The sequence below is a fragment of the Leptinotarsa decemlineata genome, unplaced genomic scaffold (assembly GCF_025532065.1).
Source record: "Leptinotarsa decemlineata unplaced genomic scaffold, Ldec_3_MD MMD2_tig00004307_RagTag_RagTag, whole genome shotgun sequence".
NCBI lineage: Eukaryota > Metazoa > Arthropoda > Insecta > Coleoptera > Chrysomelidae > Leptinotarsa > Leptinotarsa decemlineata.
In genome coordinates this window covers 1851602-1874526 of record NW_027412606.1, presented here as the reverse complement: position 1 = coordinate 1874526, position 22925 = coordinate 1851602, and the positions used below count along the sequence as shown (strand labels likewise).

The window sequence follows — 22925 nt, the reverse complement described above, 5'->3', positions numbered from 1 at the left end:
GCGATAACAAAACGTAGGGGGATGTGAAGAATTAGCCTAAACACTCCCTCGACGATATTTTCTGCCTGCGGTAGACAAAAACAATGAATTATTTCTTTACTTTTTGAAATATCACCCCCACAAAGATTCGGTAACGTATTCTGTATACAGCAGCAGAGATTGGGTACCTTTACCCGGGTAATGTGGTTTGTAGGGACAAAGAGATTCATAATTGAAAATGAAGATAATCAAGTTGTCCCGAGGGAGACATTTTATGAACATGAAAAGAGAGGAAAAACAGACGAAATTGGAGAGTTTGCATTGTTTCAGTCGTGCGGAATGCAAGTTAAATATTATTTCAGGTCTGATATTTGCGTGGAATTACATGGTTGGTTAGTTTAACTGTGGAGGGAGAGAAAGGTGAAGATTTCACACCTCTTCAAAGGATTCCATACCCCTTGACTTGCTTCCTCAGTTTGTTCATTTCACATGTGAAATTCCTTTACTTGTACATTTCTATACTATAAATATCCCCAATTAGGTTATCGATAGGAATCTTCCATTCAGAACTATCAAACTGGGTTGTTTCAAAAGTTTTGTCAATTATAATGTCATGTATTTTTTTATCTCCATTTGTATTCTACTGTGTCGCGGTATAAACTGATCGTTAGGGAATTTTGTACTCTATACATTGATGATGTTCATTTTTTCCAAACTTTCATTTTTTTTTTCTCTTTTCAGCTTATTATTATATGATGGCGCTGAGCGATTTTTGATCCCCTCTAGGAATTCCAATCACCTAGGCGTTTGGCAATGCTAATGTTTTATTTTCTGATCGATTCGGCCGTTACTTGATGTGGATCCATAGCAATTTCGCTAGCGAAACATGTTGTGATATATTTTTCAAATAAAGTTTGTGGAGATCAAATCACAAGGTGTAGTTTTCGAATAAAAACATGATAATGTTGAACGATGGTATGCGAAATTTCTTTACGGGAATTTCAGATTCGAAGATGAGCCCCGATGTGGATGACCTACAGTAAACCAGGAAGATCCTGGTGAAGACTGACCTATCACAAACGGTGCGTGAAATGGTGGAAATACTGGGCGTCAGCTTCCTTGAAGTTTTTGTTGGTTCAAAACGTATTGGAAAGGTCGATAAGCTCGAAAAATACCCCTCGATTTGAACTATCGACAGAAATTGTCATACTTTGAGGTCCGTTTTTTTTAAATCGGATCTTCACGTGTGATGAAAAGTGGATCCTCTACGACAGCCGGAGACGTTCAACATAGTGTTTTGACAAGAACTACAATTCAACTTGTATATTTTCGATCTATCCACCACCGAAGTTTTATCTTCATTGCTTTTGTTTATTTTACTCAAATTGTCCTTGGTTTTCTAAAATACGTTCAATTCTTTCGCCTTTCAAAAAACGTGCGATATTATTAGTAGGATGACCGAAGTGAGTGTGACATAATGTTCAATAATATTCTTTGGTTCAGAGCTTGGTTTTGCAAGTACCGGACAAAGAGGAAAACTTATTACAAAAGAATAGAGAGAGCATTCATGTTCATTGCTCAATGACCGGATATATTTGAATTTAGTTTTCAAAGAGAAAATTCGTGATTAGAACAGATACTGGAAGAAGGTGAAAATTGTTCTCCATTTTTTCAGTCTTATGAGCTGTTTCTAAAAAGTTCAGGTGATGAATTCATGTTATAGAAAATCGGCAGGTAGTAATATTCATGGTGATTCAAATTACTATACAACCACGACACAGATATTGTAGAAACATTATTGTGAAAAATGAGAAATGAGACTTTCCATGTTTTCTTACCACTTTCATTCGTAATTAATGTTACTGCAATTTCGTCTTTTAGGGACCTTTTCAAGCAATTATTGTAATTGTTTGAAAATGAGACGAAACTGACTTCATCCGTGAAAGCCTACATTCCTATAAAACTAACAATATTCCATTTTTATTTCAGGTTTGCTGAAATCTAGTCAGAGTGTTAAAATAAATAAACTTGAAGTGCCGGAAGTAATTCATTATGGAAAACCTGTGGTTCTTGATTGTGACTTTACTTTAGAGGACAAGGATGATGAATTGGTTGTGAAGTGGTTTTTTAACGGTAAATGGGTGTACCAATGGATACCAGGTGAGTTTTCTAAAATTCTGATGATGCTTTTCTCATTTCCTAGCACGATATTAGTATTGGAATCGATAAAATATTTGGTTGAAGATAATATGTCTCTGAAAATACCACCACAATCATATTCAATAAAGCACGTGTGAGCCAAATATGAAAATTCTTTTTCTTTAAAATCCCATTCCAAAACAAATATCGTATCTGGAAAAAAATAATTGTTCTTCACAAATCTTAAATTTTCTGGAGTACACCGCTTTCTTTCTCTGTCTGTCTCTTATATGATCAGTTAGCTACCTTTTCATCACTTTCAAATATAGCCAGAAGCTACTACTTCATTCTGAACACTCCATTTTTATCGTTAGGTAATCCCAAATATTAGACATATGAAGTTGATACATCAGACGTAAAATAAATACGAGCGCTTTTCACCAAATGAGTTGAAATCATACAGAGTTGACCTAAAATTCAATTCAAGCTTTCATCAACCCCATAACCCCAGATGCCCTTCGAAGAGCTCTTGTAGGTTCCAAAAACTTTGCTGCTCCAGGCCCAGATGGGCTGAACACTCATTGGTGGAAAAAACTACTAAGCACCCACCGTCATATAGCCAGAGTTTGCAACTCATAGCCGGACAGCCAATTCCGTATTTGTTTTTTGGGAAGCGGATTACAGATCTATAATTTGCTAAAATTCGTGTTGTGAGTTGATTACGAGAATATTATACACACGAATACTCACCGCAGTTGAGCAAGTATTCGAAAGTGTACAGGCTGATTCACGGTGGATGGCACATTAGACGTTTCTGGTGAACCAGACAACGAATCACTTTGAAAATTCAATGGAGGGCATATTCGGACATTCTCTAGCCAACTAAAATATTTTCGACAATGCGGTGTTGCCACTTCTATTAAAAAGCAGTGGCAACTTTGATTTTTCAAATGGAACACTCTGTATATAATATTATTTTTGGAATCAATCTCCAACAATTGCCCGACAACTTTTCTTGATATTTCCCTATACCTATCTGTTACCGTTTTCGAAATAAAAATTAATTTCAATTTTTTTCTTCGAAAATCATGACTTCTAAAAATGCCGATATCTTTTAGTTAAGAAGTACTATGATATCGAAATTTGGTTTGGAGTTAGGTGATACTTGGACACTTCCCACACGTCAGCCTGATCTCCGTTACTTCAATACAGGGTGGTAAAAAAATACAGTTTTTTCGTTTGCTTGAAAAAGTTGCTGAAATTTGATTATTTTAAATAGAACACCCTGTATATTATTGAAAATTCGGAAAGCTGCTGAAATTTGCTTTCTTTCTATGTATATCATACCTATACCTAACTAGTCAAGTTTCGGACTTATGAACATTTATTTGTGAAAATGTCCCTTCAGAATAGTATTTCCATTCGGTATTTGGTAAGCAGGCCATGATTACTATTTGACAGTGGCGTTGTAACATTCTCCTAATAATATCGACATTTTCGTCACTTCAGAAGTTGCAAATACCTTCAAAACGATGGAACAAAACTATTCAAACGAAGTTCTTATGAATTTGTTTATTATTTTTGGACAGTGTGACAAAATTATCAGCAGAACATGTAGAAAGTTCAATGAAATGTATCCGAATCTACCGCCAATGAACCTCAAGAAATTTATACGAATTCAGAACAATTTCAATGCATTTGGATCAACTTTAAAAGCACCAAGAAACTTGCCTCGACCCCTAACTTTCGAAGACAACCAGATTAATGTCTTAGCATATTTTCACGCATTTCCCGAGTCATGAGTCATCGATAAGAAGTGCTGAAGAAGATTTGGGTATAAAATATTCATCGGTTCAAAGAATCTTGCGAAGACATAAAATGCATGATTATAAATTCACCAAAATTCAAGCAATGAAGCCTCAAGATCCTCAACAGAGAGTAGAATTTTGTGAAATGTTGTTGACACGCATTCAAGAAGATCCACTTTTTTAAATAAAATTATTTGGATTGATGAATCGAAATTTTCGAGAGAAGGGATTTTCAATAGAAAAAATCGTCATTATTGGTCCAGTGAAAATCCTCACGTCACAAAAGAAGCCGGATTTCAAGAAAAATTTAGTTTTAATGTCTTCTGCATGTTGATGGACAACAAATTGAGGTACGTGATATACGAGGAGTCATTAACATCCAGAAGCTACCTGAATATTTTGGAGAATACTGTAGACAGTTTCGTGGATAATCTGCCACTCGAAGATTATCGAAACTGTTGGTACCAACTAGACGGAGCTCCTGCACATTGCACAAGAGAAGTGAGCGCAGAACTGGATAGACTATTTGACGATCGGTGGATGAGGCGCTTGGGACCATGGAATTGGCCAGCGAGATCACCCGATCTTAATCCATTAGATTTTTATTTGTGGGGAATGTTTAAAGAAAAAGTTTACAAAATACCCGTGCGTTCGAGAGATGAATTGTTAGAAAGGATTGCCCAAACATTTGAAGATTTGGATCCCAATGAAATCAGATCTGCCACCACGAAAGCAGTCAACACCCGCATTTTAAAGTGCTTGGAAGTGAACGGCCAGCGATTCGAACATATTTTGAAATATTCCACATGATTGTTTTACTTTTTTATAATTATTCATATCAATATTTCCAATTTCAAGTTTCTTGGTGCTTTTTTAAAGTTTATCCAAACATATTGAAATTGTTTTGAATTCGTATAAATTTCTTGAGGTTCATTGGCGGTAGATTCGGATACATTTCATTGAACTTTCTACATGTTCTGCTGATAATTTTGTCACACTGTCCAAAAATAACTTCGTTTGAATAGTTTTGTTCCATCGTTTTGAAGGTATTTGCAACTTCTGAAGTGACGAAAATGTCGATATTATTAGGAGAATGTCACAACGCTACTGTCAAATAGTAATCATGGCCTGTTTACCAAATACCGAATGGAAATACCATTCTGAAGGGACATTTTAACAAATAAATGTTCATAAGTCCGAAACTTGACTAGTTAGGTATAGGTATGATATACATAGAAAGAAAGCAAATTTCAGCAGCTTTCCGAATTTTCAATAATATACAGGGTGTTCCATTTGAAATAATCAAATTTCAGCAACTTTTTCAAGCAAACGAAAAACTGTATTTTTTTACCACCCTGTATTGAAGTAACGGAGATTAGGCTGACGTGTGAGAAGTGTCCAAGTATCATCTAACTCCAAACCAAATTTCGATATCATAGTACTTCTAAACTGAAAGATATCGGCATTTTTAGAAGTCATGATTTTCGAAGAAAAAAATTGAAATTAATTTTTATTTCGAAAACGGTAACAGATAGGTATAGGGAAATATCAAGAAAAGTTGTCGGGCAATTGTTGGAGATTCCAAAAATAATATTATATACAGAGTGTTCCATTTGAAAAATCAAAGTTGCTACTGCTTTCTAATAGAAGCGGCAACACCGCATTGTCGAAAATATTTTAGTTGGCTAGAGAATGTCCGAATATGCCCTCCATTGAATTTTCAAAGTGATCCGTTGTCTGGTTCACCAGAAACGTCTAATGTGCCATCCACCGTGAATCAGCCTGTATATGCGCCAAGATGGTCGAAGATAGGAGTCGCTGGATGTGAGGAAAACCTGCTCATCGATAGATGTATAATGCAGGATTCGACACAGTATGAGCGTAACCTCTCTACGGCCAGGATCGATAAACGCAAGGTTTTTGATATAATATCGCATGAGCTCATATTGCATTTGCCCAAAAACGTCCAGACTAGAGTCCAAACAGGGTGGGTCACATTCAGAAGGGGTGTATTTCGGGGAGATTTCCTCAGTTTCCTTCTCTTCTGCTCGGAATAGATAAATGTGCAATGGTCCATCTCAAAAGTGGACTACGGAGAGAATGTGCAGCTCATAGATGGTAGCATCCTACACCATTTCATTGCCAGAGAGACGTATACTTACCTCGGGGTGAAACAATGCTACTCACACGGGGTAACAGCAGTGAAGAACTCTCTCCGCGGCAAGTATCAGTGTCTGCAGTATCAGAATCAGCAAGTATCCGACAGATCTGGTAATCACAGAGAAAGAACAGAGATGCTGCAATGATTTTGCTTGCTCTTTCAGTCTTACTCCACTTGTTTGGAGTAGTGAAATAGACTGGAAAGAAGCTGTATCAACTCGACTTTGAGACCCAACAACCCATGACAACAGGGAGGCCAAGTACTTTTGAGGTTGGAGTGGCTACATGTTTCGGATGGAGCCTGTGAAGTCTTCAGGAGTTGGGATCTTCTTCTCTGCAATTGCCCGCCACCATGGAATAGCGGGAACTAGAGCTGGTGATCGAGGCTTGGAAATTGGCAAAGACCTTTCAAATTCAGAGTACGTGGTTAACAGCTTCATAGATTTTTTTCTCATAAATTGAAAATAGGATTTCGGGAAATTACAGATGATATGTAGTGCAGTCTCACTTTCACCACAATACTCACAAACTTATAACTAGAATATCATGAGATTTCAACAGATCTCTTTTTAAGGTTGGTACTAACTGAAAGAGCGTTGAATGCATTAAGACTAGCGCCATCTGTGTGTTGATCCCGACACTTCCCAGTCCATGTGATGAGTTTCATATAGATCATCATCAAGTCTCAGCCAGTTACATTCAATGTTTGAAATTACATAGTCAAAATCATTTATGTTTTCGTTGTTTGTTCTCCATCTATGCAGGTGCTCACTTCACCATTTCGGCCATTTTTTTGCTCATATCTTGATGACACATCTCACACAAGATATTTTGGAATCCATGGAATAAAGTTTGTTGAAAAATTATTGGTTAACCAATACCTTTTTTTGATCTCTACTCTTCCTCTGATATACAGAAGATGACTTCCAACATTCAATGTCTGAAATTACATAGTCAAAGTCATTTATGTTTTCGTTGTTTGTTCTCCATCTATGCAGGTGCTCACTTCACCATTTCGGCCATTTGTTTGCTCATATCTTGATGACACATCTCACACAAGATATTTTGGAATCCATGGAATAAAGTTTGTTGAAAAATTATTGGTTAACCAATACCTTTTTTTGATCTCTACTCTTCCTCTGATATACAGAAGATGACTTCCAACATTCAATGTCTGAAATTACATAGTCAAAGTCATTTATGTTTTCGTTGTTTGTTCTCCATCTATGCAGGTGCTCACTTCACCATTTCGGCCATTTGTTTGCTCATATCTTGATGACACATCTCACACAAGATATTTTGGAATCCATGGAATAAAGTTTGTTGAAAAATTATTGGTTAACCAATACCTTTTTTTGATCTCTACTCTTCCTCTTATATACAGAAGATGACTTCCAACATTCAATGTTTAAAATTACATAGTCAAAGTCATTTATATTTTCGTTGTTTGTTCTCCATCTATGCAGGTGCTCACTTCAGCATTTCGGCCATTTGTTTGCTCATATCTTGATGACACATCTCACACAAGATATTTTGGAATCCATGGAAGAAAGTTTGTTGAAAAATTATTGGTTAACCAATACCTTTTTTTGATCTCTACTCTTCCTCTGATATACAGAAGATGACTTCCAACATTCAATGTCTGAAATTACATAGTCAAAGTCATTTATGTTTTCGTTGTTTGTTCTCCATCTATGCAGGTGCTCACTTCACCATTTCGGCCATTTGTTTGCTCATATCTTGATGACACATCTCACACAAGATATTTTGGAATCCATGGAATAAAGTTTGTTGAAAAATTATTGGTTAACCAATACCTTTTTTTGATCTCTACTCTTCCTCTTATATACAGAAGATGACTTCCAACATTCAATGTTTAAAATTACATAGTCAAAGTCATTTATATTTTCGTTGTTTGTTCTCCATCTATGCAGGTGCTCACTTCAGCATTTCGGCCATTTGTTTGCTCATATCTTGATGACACATCTCACACAAGATATTTTGGAATCCATGGAAGAAAGTTTGTTGAAAAATTATTGGTTAACCAATACCTTTTTTTGATCTCTACTCTTCCTCTTATATACAGAAGATGACTTCCAACATTCAATGTTTAAAATTACATAGTCAAAGTCATTTATGTTTTCGTTGTTTGTTCTCCATCTATGCAGGTGCTCACTTCATCATTTCGGCCATTTGTTTGCTCATATCTTGATGACACATCTCACACAAGATATTTTGGAATCCATGGAAGAAAGTTTGTTGAAAAATTATTGGTTAACCAATACCTTTTTTTGATCTCTACTCTTCCTCTTATATACAGAAGATGACTTCCAACATTCAATGTTTAAAATTACATAGTCAAAGTCATTTATGTTTTCGTTGTTTGTTCTCCATCTATGCAGGTGCTCACTTTACCATTTCGGCCATTTGTTTGCTCATATCTTGATGACACATCTCACACAAGATATTTTGGAATCCATGGAAGAAAGTTTGTTGAAAAATTATTGGTTAACCAATACCTTTTTTTGATCTCTACTCTTCCTCTTATATACAGAAGATGACTTCCAACATTCAATGTTTGAAATTACATAGTCAAAGTCATTTATGTTTTCGTTGTTTGTTCTCCATCTATGCAGGTGCTCACTTCACCATTTCGGCCATTTGTTTGCTCATATCTTGATGACACATCTCACACAAGATATTTTGGAATCCATGGAAGAAAGTTTGTTGAAAAATTATTGGTTAACCAATACCTTTTTTTGATCTCTACTCTTCCTCTGATATACAGAAGATGACTTCCAACATTCAATGTCTGAAATTACATAGTCAAAGTCATTTATGTTTTCGTTGTTTGTTCTCCATCTATGCAGGTGCTCACTTCAGCATTTCGGCCATTTGTTTGCTCATATCTTGATGACACATCTCACACAAGATATTTTGGAATCCATGGAAGAAAGTTTGTTGAAAAATTATTGGTTAACCAATACCTTTTTTTGATCTCTACTCTTCCTCTGATATACAGAAGATGACTTCCAACATTCAATGTTTAAAATTACATAGTCAAAGTCATTTATGTTTTCGTTGTTTGTTCTCCATCTATGCAGGTGCTCACTTCAGCATTTCGGCCATTTGTTTGCTCATATCTTGATGACACATCTCACACAAGATATTTTGGAATCCATGGAAGAAAGTTTGTTGAAAAATTATTGGTTAACCAATACCTTTTTTTGATCTCTACTCTTCCTCTGATATACAGAAGATGACTTCCAACATTCAATGTCTGAAATTACATAGTCAAAGTCATTTATGTTTTCGTTGTTTGTTCTCCATCTATGCAGGTGCTCACTTCACCATTTCGGCCATTTGTTTGCTCATATCTTGATGACACATCTCACACAAGATATTTTGGAATCCATGGAATAAAGTTTGTTGAAAAATTATTGGTTAACCAATACCTTTTTTTGATCTCTACTCTTCCTCTTATATACAGAAGATGACTTCCAACATTCAATGTTTAAAATTACATAGTCAAAGTCATTTATATTTTCGTTGTTTGTTCTCCATCTATGCAGGTGCTCACTTCAGCATTTCGGCCATTTGTTTGCTCATATCTTGATGACACATCTCACACAAGATATTTTGGAATCCATGGAAGAAAGTTTGTTGAAAAATTATTGGTTAACCAATACCTTTTTTTGATCTCTACTCTTCCTCTTATATACAGAAGATGACTTCCAACATTCAATGTTTAAAATTACATAGTCAAAGTCATTTATGTTTTCGTTGTTTGTTCTCCATCTATGCAGGTGCTCACTTCAGCATTTCGGCCATTTGTTTGCTCATATCTTGATGACACATCTCACACAAGATATTTTGGAATCCATGGAAGAAAGTTTGTTGAAAAATTATTGGTTAACCAATACCTTTTTTTGATCTCTACTCTTCCTCTGATATACAGAAGATGACTTCCAACATTCAATGTCTGAAATTACATAGTCAAAATCATTTATGTTTTCGTTGTTTGTTCTCCATCTATGCAGGTGCTCACTTCACCATTTCGGCCATTTGTTTGCTCATATCTTGATGACACATCTCACACAAGATATTTTGGAATCCATGGAATAAAGTTTGTTGAAAAATTATTGGTTAACCAATACCTTTTTTTGATCTCTACTCTTCCTCTTATATACAGAAGATGACTTCCAACATTCAATGTTTAAAATTACATAGTCAAAGTCATTTATATTTTCGTTGTTTGTTCTCCATCTATGCAGGTGCTCACTTCAGCATTTCGGCCATTTGTTTGCTCATATCTTGATGACACATCTCACACAAGATATTTTGGAATCCATGGAAGAAAGTTTGTTGAAAAATTATTGGTTAACCAATACCTTTTTTTGATCTCTACTCTTCCTCTTATATACAGAAGATGACTTCCAACATTCAATGTTTAAAATTACATAGTCAAAGTCATTTATGTTTTCGTTGTTTGTTCTCCATCTATGCAGGTGCTCACTTCAGCATTTCGGCCATTTGTTTGCTCATATCTTGATGACACATCTCACACAAGATATTTTGGAATCCATGGAAGAAAGTTTGTTGAAAAATTATTGGTTAACCAATACCTTTTTTTGATCTCTACTCTTCCTCTTATATACAGAAGATGACTTCCAACATTCAATGTTTAAAATTACATAGTCAAAGTCATTTATGTTTTCGTTGTTTGTTCTCCATCTATGCAGGTGCTCACTTCAGCATTTCGGCCATTTGTTTGCTCATATCTTGATGACACATCTCACACAAGATATTTTGGAATCCATGGAAGAAAGTTTGTTGAAAAATTATTGGTTAACCAATACCTTTTTTTGATCTCTACTCTTCCTCTTATATACAGAAGATGACTTCCAACATTCAATGTTTGAAATTACATAGTCAAAGTCATTTATGTTTTCGTTGTTTGTTCTCCATCTATGCAGGTGCTCACTTCACCATTTCGGCCATTTGTTTGCTCATATCTTGATGACACATCTCACACAAGATATTTTGGAATCCATGGAAGAAAGTTTGTTGAAAAATTATTGGTTAACCAATACCTTTTTTTGATCTCTACTCTTCCTCTTATATACAGAAGATGACTTCCAACATTCAATGTTTGAAATTACATAGTCAAAGTCATTTATGTTTTCGTTGTTTGTTCTCCATCTATGCAGGTGCTCACTTCACCATTTCGGCCATTTGTTTGCTCATATCTTGATGACACATCTCACACAAGATATTTTGGAATCCATGGAAGAAAGTTTGTTGAAAAATTATTGGTTAACCAATACCTTTTTTTGATCTCTACTCTTCCTCTTATATACAGAAGATGACTTCCAACATTCAATGTTTGAAATTACATAGTCAAAGTCATTTATGTTTTCGTTGTTTGTTCTCCATCTATGCAGGTGCTCACTTCACCATTTCGGCCATTTGTTTGCTCATATCTTGATGACACATCTCACACAAGATATTTTGGAATCCATGGAAGAAAGTTTGTTGAAAAATTATTGGTTAACCAATACCTTTTTTTGATCTCTACTCTTCCTCTTATATACAGCAGATGACTTCCAACATTCAATGTTTGAAATTACATAGTCAAAGTCATTTATGTTTTCGTTGTTTGTTCTCCATCTATGCAGGTGCTCACTTCACCATTTCGGCCATTTGTTTGCTCATATCTTGATGACACATCTCACACAAGATATTTTGGAATCCATGGAATAAAGTTTGTTGAAAAATTATTGGTTAACCAATACCTTTTTTTGATCTCTACTCTTCCTCTTATATACAGAAGATGACTTCCAACATTCAATGTTTAAAATTACATAGTCAAAGTCATTTATATTTTCGTTGTTTGTTCTCCATCTATGCAGGTGCTCACTTCAGCATTTCGGCCATTTGTTTGCTCATATCTTGATGACACATCTCACACAAGATATTTTGGAATCCATGGAAGAAAGTTTGTTGAAAAATTATTGGTTAACCAATACCTTTTTTTGATCTCTACTCTTCCTCTTATATACAGAAGATGACTTCCAACATTCAATGTTTAAAATTACATAGTCAAAGTCATTTATGTTTTCGTTGTTTGTTCTCCATCTATGCAGGTGCTCACTTCAGCATTTCGGCCATTTGTTTGCTCATATCTTGATGACACATCTCACACAAGATATTTTGGAATCCATGGAAGAAAGTTTGTTGAAAAATTATTGGTTAACCAATACCTTTTTTTGATCTCTACTCTTCCTCTGATATACAGAAGATGACTTCCAACATTCAATGTCTGAAATTACATAGTCAAAGTCATTTATGTTTTCGTTGTTTGTTCTCCATCTATGCAGGTGCTCACTTCACCATTTCGGCCATTTGTTTGCTCATATCTTGATGACACATCTCACACAAGATATTTTGGAATCCATGGAATAAAGTTTGTTGAAAAATTATTGGTTAACCAATACCTTTTTTTGATCTCTACTCTTCCTCTTATATACAGAAGATGACTTCCAACATTCAATGTTTAAAATTACATAGTCAAAGTCATTTATATTTTCGTTCTTTGTTCTCCATCTATGCAGGTGCTCACTTCAGCATTTCGGCCATTTGTTTGCTCATATCTTGATGACACATCTCACACAAGATATTTTGGAATCCATGGAAGAAAGTTTGTTGAAAAATTATTGGTTAACCAATACCTTTTTTTGATCTCTACTCTTCCTCTTATATACAGAAGATGACTTCCAACATTCAATGTTTAAAATTACATAGTCAAAGTCATTTATGTTTTCGTTGTTTGTTCTCCATCTATGCAGGTGCTCACTTCAGCATTTCGGCCATTTGTTTGCTCATATCTTGATGACACATCTCACACAAGATATTTTGGAATCCATGGAAGAAAGTTTGTTGAAAAATTATTGGTTAACCAATACCTTTTTTTGATCTCTACTCTTCCTCTTATATACAGAAGATGACTTCCAACATTCAATGTTTGAAATTACATAGTCAAAGTCATTTATGTTTTCGTTGTTTGTTCTCCATCTATGCAGGTGCTCACTTCACCATTTCGGCCATTTGTTTGCTCATATCTTGATGACACATCTCACACAAGATATTTTGGAATCCATGGAAGAAAGTTTGTTGAAAAATATTATTGGTTAACCAATACCTTTTTTTGATCTCTACTCTTCCTCTTATATACAGAAGATGACTTCCAACATTCAATGTTTGAAATTACATAGTCAAAGTCATTTATGTTTTCGTTGTTTGTTCTCCATCTATGCAGGTGCTCACTTCACCATTTCGGCCATTTGTTTGCTCATATCTTGATGACACATCTCACACAAGATATTTTGGAATCCATGGAATAAAGTTTGTTGAAAAATTATTGGTTAACCAATACCTTTTTTTGATCTCTACTCTTCCTCTTATATACAGAAGATGACTTCCAACATTCAATGTTTAAAATTACATAGTCAAAGTCATTTATATTTTCGTTGTTTGTTCTCCATCTATGCAGGTGCTCACTTCAGCATTTCGGCCATTTGTTTGCTCATATCTTGATGACACATCTCACACAAGATATTTTGGAATCCATGGAAGAAAGTTTGTTGAAAAATTATTGGTTAACCAATACCTTTTTTTGATCTCTACTCTTCCTCTTATATACAGAAGATGACTTCCAACATTCAATGTTTAAAATTACATAGTCAAAGTCATTTATGTTTTCGTTGTTTGTTCTCCATCTATGCAGGTGCTCACTTCAGCATTTCGGCCATTTGTTTGCTCATATCTTGATGACACATCTCACACAAGATATTTTGGAATCCATGGAAGAAAGTTTGTTGAAAAATTATTGGTTAACCAATACCTTTTTTTGATCTCTACTCTTCCTCTGATATACAGAAGATGACTTCCAACATTCAATGTCTGAAATTACATAGTCAAAGTCATTTATGTTTTCGTTGTTTGTTCTCCATCTATGCAGGTGCTCACTTCACCATTTCGGCCATTTGTTTGCTCATATCTTGATGACACATCTCACACAAGATATTTTGGAATCCATGGAATAAAGTTTGTTGAAAAATTATTGGTTAACCAATACCTTTTTTTGATCTCTACTCTTCCTCTTATATACAGAAGATGACTTCCAACATTCAATGTTTAAAATTACATAGTCAAAGTCATTTATATTTTCGTTCTTTGTTCTCCATCTATGCAGGTGCTCACTTCAGCATTTCGGCCATTTGTTTGCTCATATCTTGATGACACATCTCACACAAGATATTTTGGAATCCATGGAAGAAAGTTTGTTGAAAAATTATTGGTTAACCAATACCTTTTTTTGATCTCTACTCTTCCTCTTATATACAGAAGATGACTTCCAACATTCAATGTTTAAAATTACATAGTCAAAGTCATTTATGTTTTCGTTGTTTGTTCTCCATCTATGCAGGTGCTCACTTCAGCATTTCGGCCATTTGTTTGCTCATATCTTGATGACACATCTCACACAAGATATTTTGGAATCCATGGAAGAAAGTTTGTTGAAAAATTATTGGTTAACCAATACCTTTTTTTGATCTCTACTCTTCCTCTTATATACAGAAGATGACTTCCAACATTCAATGTTTGAAATTACATAGTCAAAGTCATTTATGTTTTCGTTGTTTGTTCTCCATCTATGCAGGTGCTCACTTCACCATTTCGGCCATTTGTTTGCTCATATCTTGATGACACATCTCACACAAGATATTTTGGAATCCATGGAAGAAAGTTTGTTGAAAAATTATTGGTTAACCAATACCTTTTTTTGATCTCTACTCTTCCTCTTATATACAGAAGATGACTTCCAACATTCAATGTTTGAAATTACATAGTCAAAGTCATTTATGTTTTCGTTGTTTGTTCTCCATCTATGCAGGTGCTCACTTCAGCATTTCGGCCATTTGTTTGCTCATATCTTGATGACACATCTCACACAAGATATTTTGGAATCCATGGAAGAAAGTTTGTTGAAAAATTATTGGTTAACCAATACCTTTTTTTGATCTCTACTCTTCCTCTTATATACAGAAGATGACTTCCAACATTCAATGTTTGAAATTACATAGTCAAAGTCATTTATGTTTTCGTTGTTTGTTCTCCATCTATGCAGGTGCTCACTTCACCATTTCGGCCATTTGTTTGCTCATATCTTGATGACACATCTCACACAAGATATTTTGGAATCCATGGAAGAAAGTTTGTTGAAAAATTATTGGTTAACCAATACCTTTTTTTGATCTCTACTCTTCCTCTTATATACAGAAGATGACTTCCAACATTCAATGTTTGAAATTACATAGTCAAAGTCATTTATGTTTTCGTTGTTTGTTCTCCATCTATGCAGGTGCTCACTTCACCATTTCGGCCATTTGTTTGCTCATATCTTGATGACACATCTCACACAAGATATTTTGGAATCCATGGAAGAAAGTTTGTTGAAAAATTATTGGTTAACCAATACCTTTTTTTGATCTCTACTCTTCCTCTTATATACAGAAGATGACTTCCAACATTCAATGTTTGAAATTACATAGTCAAAGTCATTTATGTTTTCGTTGTTTGTTCTCCATCTATGCAGGTGCTCACTTCACCATTTCGGCCATTTGTTTGCTCATATCTTGATGACACATCTCACACAAGATATTTTGGAATCCATGGAAGAAAGTTTGTTGAAAAATTATTGATTAACCAATACCTTTTTTTGATCTCTACTCTTCCTCTTATATACAGAAGATGACTTCCAATACGAAAAAATCAATTTCAAGTTTGCTATGAAGAACATCCCATGGATGTCTTTGATGAATATGTTATGTAAGTCTTCGATGGACGTACATCAAATCGTTCGTGGAATTCGGAACGTACGCCTACCCAATGTATACCCATACATTGGATGGTCGTTTGCTGTCTGTAAAATTTCAGAATTTATTTCTATCCACCCTTCATCTTCAATTAATGGAACCGGAAACTTAGGATCATACCTTGATTCCAAAAAGAAATTTACCAGTGAAGTTAGTCTTCATAGGAAGATTCAAATTGCGTGTGACTGACTGAGCTGAGATTCATATTTATAAAAACTGATTGTGTACCTTTTCTTGAAGTTTTGATATATGACCTTGTTTCTGACCCTTCCTGAAAATGAAATGATTTTGACAGGTGTTATCAAGCGACTAATATTACTTCGGTTATTTTCCATTTAAATCACAGCAGAGAATTGTTAGGAAAAACAGTATGGAAGCGAATTTATGAAATCAACAAAAATATGCAAATTCATGATTTACGATAAAGGATTATTCCAGGAGCGAAAAAGCGACCGCAAGGCTTGGGAATTCTCAAGGACCGTCTGAATTTGGAGTATGCGGCCAGCGTGGATGCCAACAGTATTCACAGGGCTCTGCATATCCTGAAAGCGGATCCCGATCTCTCGGGGAATTACACATGCTCTGTTTCCACCGTCCAGAGCGAGGACATAGAGACTAAAAGCATGCTCGTCCTTGGTGAGTAAACTTATCCCATATATTTACGCACGACGTATATTGTTTAAAATGTAACGTCATACTCGGAAAGGTCGTTTCATAATTTACTCGGGACTAGCGGAGGGTGAATGAAATATAAAGGCCGCTCGATCCGAGAAAATTTCGAGTAGACTCTCAGGTATGGTTATTCCCATCCTAATAACCCAATTTAGTGATGCGTGGGTGGGATGCCGCATCTTAATTGGAGATAAATTTGTGCGATATGATTCCGTGAATTAGGTTAAATGTGGAATTCGTATCCCGCTGAACATAGCATTGGCGAAATTATGGACATATGATGGAGTAGCGAGCCGCACCGGATCCGCACGAATGCAATGCTGATAGTATATTCATTTATTCAGCCACATTACAGAGTATTATTCTATTTGTGGTAGATCCAGCACATAAAATAGTAAAATGAAATAAAATAAAATACACATTTAAAACAAAACTGCAATTTAAAATATATTCACTTATTTTTAATTATTTAGAATTATATTGAGTGAAGAGTGCTCTCCAATGGCATGTGTTGTAGTCATGTGTTTGATATGACACTATTAGTTTCCCATGAACTCACACCGGCCTCCAAATACTCCTCCGCCGAGTAGAAGCAGTGTGACATCAAATATTTTCGAATTAGTATCTTGAACTTATGGGTAGGTAGTTCATTATTAGGCACTAGCAATTCATTATATAACTTCACGTCTGAGGTATTGCGTTTAGAAGTCAATAAACGACGTCTAGTTGGTCGAATTAAGTTCCAATTTTTTGTGGTGATACTACATATTATATATTTATCCACCGGAAATTTCGGAACATGGATGAACAGTGATTATGTTATCAGGTAGGTAGGTAGGTAGATCTGAAGTGAGTGGGTCTATTGGACCTTCCACCGCAACACGTAAGGGTTCATTGTGACTCACACCAATTCACACTCGGCCAGATAAATCTAGCTTCTTAACGAAGCCGATTAGTTTGAATGGTGAGTGGTCTTTCAGGTCAGATGGTGAGAATACGGATCTGCCGAACTCAAAGAACCTGATTTGGTCCCCAGCGGGGCAGGCACAAAGTATATGCTCTGTAGTTTTATCATTTTCCAGACAGAGGCGACACACACTGTTTTTCGACAGTCCAAGTCTCTACAGGTGATGATTCAAATGACAGTGACCTGTAAGAAGGCCTGTTAGAGATCGTAGTTCATCCCTACTGTAGTCCAACAACTGTTTGGAATCAAGCTTCGAAGGGTGAATAAACGCCTTGGAGTGAGCCAATCATGGAAGATTCTGCCAGAAGTCCATAACTCTTCTTGCCATCCAGGTGTTCAGTGTTTGTTTGGCAAAGCCAAAAGCGATGCCAACAACAGGTTTTGGTCCAATCAAGCCGCTTGCAGCACCCTCCTTTGCAAAAGAGTCAGCAGCTTCATCAGAACAGAGACAATCTGTTCAGTTTTTCTATCAAGAAGAGTCTTTTTTGGTAGTTTGCTACCAATTTAGACGTTTCTCGGTAGGAACCAAGAACCAAGGAACCAACGTCGCTTGACTGTCCGAGAATATTTTTATTGACTCGTGAGTGAGGTTGGATTTGTCCAATCTCTCCGCACACAATTCAATAGCGTAAATTTCCGCTTAAAATACAGTCGCAAAAGTTCCTAGGCAGGTAGATAACTCTGTCCTGGGTCTGCGACTGAAAACACCTGCACCAGAACCGGAAGGTGTTTTCTATCCATCTGTGAACCAACAACTATCTGCTCTTAATGTTTCCTTCTCCCGCAGGATACAGTCCTCTATACTCGGGAATAGTACTTTATAAGGCAGTTCGTAGTTGCCAGTTGGAGACATAAAGTCAGAGGTCATTTCCAGAATGCTGTGACTTCCAATAATAATAATAATATGTTTATTTACCAGCAATGACCAATGTCAACCAACAGTCTGTTGCACTTTGCATTGAATTGATTTGTGCAATTGGCAATGTGCACAAGTCTGTATGCAGTCCATCTAGCCTCTCTTTCCAGAAAAATGTGGAGAGGAGGTAGATCTAGAAGAATCTCTATGGCCGCTGACGGTTTGGTACTGATGGCACCACTGATAGCCAGACAAGCCTGTCTCTGTAAGCCAGAGAGCTTCGCTTGGGCCGTTTTCTGTAAAGCCTTCAGCCACCAAGCAATTGCACCATAAGTGATCATTGGTCTGACAATCATCACATAAATCTAATGGATTTGTTTAGGACCTAAACCCCAAGTTTTACCACAGATCCTTCGACATGTCCATAGAGACAGTCTGGCTTTGTGTAGAACTTTTTCCAAGTGAGCGTTCCAGGTAAGTCTTTTATCAAGGACAATGCCAAGATATTTCACCTCCGTTCCAAATGGAATGACCACACCATTGAGGAAAAGTGGCGACAGATCGTCCAATTTCCTTCTCTTGGTGAAGGGTATCAACACAGTTTTGCTGGGGTTGACAGACATCTGCTCCCTCAGGCACCAACTGTGAAAACGTCCAACGCGCTTTGGAGGATATTACAAACTACCATTCCCGACGTGGACCTTGCCAGGATGACAAAGTCATCTGCATAAGCTTGCAGATCAACTTTTTTTCTGTCGAGGGCATCGAGCAGACTATCCACCAGGAGCGACCACAGAAGGGGAGATTAGTACTCCACCTTGAGGGCAGCCCCTGGTGACCCTGAACCTGATAGCCTCGCCTTGAAGAGTCGTAGTTGCAGTTCTGTTTATTAGCATGGCATATATCCAGCCAGTTATGGTCGATTCTATACCCTGTCTAGCCAGAGACAATCCCATAGATTTAGGTAGTGCATTATCAAATGCTCCTTCAATATCAAGAAATACAGCAACCGCAATCTCCTTGTTGTCAAGGGATTCGAAAATTTTTTCTACAAGGTTGTTCAACGCTAAATCTGTCGATTTGATAAGCATACTGGTGGTTATTCAGTGGGGATGCCTGTAATGCTACCCTCCTGATGTCTGACAAGTATCCTCTCAAGTCCTTCCAGCAGTAAGGATGTAAGGCTGATTGATCGTACCGATTTTGGGTTCGGGTATTATTTCATTAACGCGCCTTTTCCCCTGCGGCTGGCACCTCAGTTGGAATATTCAAGAATCGTTCTTTATTGCACATCTTCAACATAAAACTGACCTTCATACAAAATTCCAGCCTTCGAAAATATAATAGTACGGAGAAACAGTAATGAATAGGCAATGTTCATAATTAAACGCTTTCCTTTTACTCACACGGGGGGGCGTCCCAGTTGAAATATTCAAAACTGCTTTATTACTGCGCATCTAAGACAAGATCCTTTTCATGGAACTTTTGTCCAAGAGCACCAAAAATTGAGATCCAGGGCACATTCGATGCGAGCTCTAGCAACTTCTTGGAAAATTTCAAGAGGGGCTCGAATAATTTCCAAAAGTTATAAACAACTCAGTTAAAAGAAAGGGGGTTTGTGTTTTTGCAAATATTTCGGAAAATATTGAAGATATGCAAAATTTCCTCCTCAAAGAGGAGGAAATTTCCTAAAACAAATTTAACTTTCCGGAACTCCATCACCAATATTTATGATTTCAATTTGAAGGTGAAAATTGTGCTGGAAACGGTCGATGCGCGTCGCGCACGCGCTGACTCATACAGACCTTTGAGCAATGAAAATCATTTTAACCCCTTTTATTTGTAATTAACGTTACTGCAGTTTCGTCCTATAAGGACTTTATACATTGAACTAAGAATGGTTCGAATGAATAAATGAAAATCGTATATTACAAGTTTTACACTTATTTACAATTTTTGTGTGTGTATGTGTTTGTGTAGGACCCTGCTCTAGGCTTATGCCTCTTCAGGGTGGGTAGGTTGTGTGTGTGTTTTGTGTTTTATATTGGTGTTTGTGTTGTGTTGTTTTTGTGTTCCAGTTTTCTTCATTGTTTTTTATGTTGATCCATGTGGTAGTCCGGGTTCGTTGCGGTGGTCGGTGGTCCAGATGTTGGGACTCGGTACGGGGTTGTGAGTGTTTAGGATTTCGGTTCTTTCCGGGACGCTGCTGTCAGGTATCCGCTATCTGTATCCCAGTGGGAAATCCTCTAGGATGTCCTGGATCGGCTCCGGTGGGTCTTCCATTGCTCCCAGGAGTCTGGCTGGTGGGAAGGGGAGCTTTTTCCTAGGTTTCCTTCGGGATCCTCCACGGGGGATCCATGGCGATGTGAGCGTGTCGATGGCATCGGTGTTGTTGCTGCTCATCGTCCTGGTCGCATATCGTCCTCGGAGTTCCTGAAATCTTTGGTTGATTGGTGTAGTATTTATGAGGTTGTATAAGTGTAGGGAAGGGTATCGGTAGTGCAGGTTGTGTATGTTGCGTAGTATCTTTCTTTCGGTCGCAAGGATGCGGTGGGACAGTCTCGGAGGAAGCGTACAGTATATCATTGCTTTGTAGTCGAGGACTGGTCTTATGAAGGTATTATAGGTATGAAGCAGAGTTCTACTGTCTCATCCCCCAAGCTTTTCTCTCAGAGCTTTCAGAAGGTTAGCTCTCTTCCGGACTTTGTCCAGTGTCTCTCTCAGGTCGATTTCCTAGTTGAGGGTGAGGGTGTGAATTTCCAAAGATTCCAAATAATTGAGTTTTTAACCCTTCTTTTTCCAAAATATGTTAGAGTTACCCATTTCTTGATTTCTGGTAGTTTGACCTGAGGGTATATTAATGTATAAGTGAATTTACACAAAGGGAATTCACACTATGCAAGGAAGGGTTAAAAACTCAATTATTTAGAATTCTCGGAAATTCACAAGCATAAACATTGCGGGTGCAACCTTTTAAATGATCAAATCGATTTAGTTTACTCACCGGTTTTCAAATTGGCACATCCGCATTGTAAACAGTAAATTCAGGTAATCAATCAAGCCAAGTACCTCAATTAGTACCTACAGGGGTGGTATATAAGGGCTAATGTAATAAACCATTGTTAGTTTAATGTAAAAAATACAGAGGGTTTCAATTCTCTTTTCTCCATTATGATTTTCTACCACGTAGTAACGGCTACAGCCAACAATTCATTTCAACCCATTAAATATCACCATTGGGGAAAAAATCACATACTTTCTAGACACTGGAATGAACGAAAATCCATTGAAAAAAATTTTTTGCCGTTATTATTTTATTAGATATACTTCAGTTAATCAACTCATTTTCACAAGTTTTCAATTTACATAAAAACCCTTGAGAGAAATATTTTTAAATATTCAAATTTATTCGTATTTTTATCATTCAAAGTTACATAAAAATGATTTTTCATAATTTTTAGCTCTTTTTGTTTGAAAAAATGTTACAAACAAATGTATTGTTCATAGGATATTTGAAATTTATATGGGAGATTTTCATCAGTGATGCATATTATGATTTTTGAAAACAAAATCATTACTTAAAAAGAAGTATATCTTGAAAACACGTTTGTTGGACATCAATTTTTTTGCTACTAAATAGGAATATCAAAAAACGATTTTTTTCAAAATCATTATTCCTATTTTCCTTCAATATTCGATTTTTTTTATTTATATCTGCTTCAAACAAATAAATTTTTACGATATATTTTTTTCAATACTACCAAAAAAAAACAACCATGTGTCCCCAAATGCAAAAATAAAAAATAAATAAAAAACGTGTAAGAAATAGAGAAAAATTTTTTCATACAAAAAGTGACACATTCTCAGTTTCAGTAGTCATCAATCGAACGAGTGTTTTCATCGTATTCTAAAATAAGATTGTGTTTAATTCGCTCAATATATTAAAGTTTGCTGTTAACTGTTCATAAAATCACTTGAAAAGAAATCGTATTTGCCTATTTGCTTTCTAGACAAATGAACAATTAATTGAAATATTATTGTTATATCTACCATTCGCCTCAGATGTTTCCCTTCTATTGTTATTACCCATCAAAAGCAACTTCAACGCAGAAGTGCACTTTAAATTTGATTCGTATCGTTCAAACTATATAGCCAATTTCTCTCTGCTTCGAAAAGTTTCTGATTACAAACAACATGGAGAAAGAACATTTGAAAAAAAATGCCATCAAAATCAGAGCAAATTCTGAGTACTGTCAAAGTGTAACTAGAAATTACCGAAACATCAATCATTCTCCTATATTTCGTGGCTCAATTCATGATAATTTTATGACTCACTAATGTTCGCACTCAACTTCGATCTAGTTCATTATTCAAATATTAATTGGGTTATTCAATAATTTTCATTC

General features: G+C 36.1%; 1 protein-coding gene across 1 annotated transcript in view; it reads left to right on the top strand.

Moving 5' to 3' along the window:
* Positions 1 to 22925, top strand: part of LOC141483851 (selection and upkeep of intraepithelial T-cells protein 1) — a 566613-nt gene that overhangs the window by 162998 nt on the left and 380690 nt on the right. Inside the window, exons 2-3 of the mRNA XM_074178752.1 lie at positions 1969 to 2139; positions 16463 to 16660. Coding sequence (XP_074034853.1) covers positions 1969 to 2139; positions 16463 to 16660 — 369 coding nt within the window. The remainder of the gene's footprint in view (positions 1 to 1968; positions 2140 to 16462; positions 16661 to 22925) is intronic.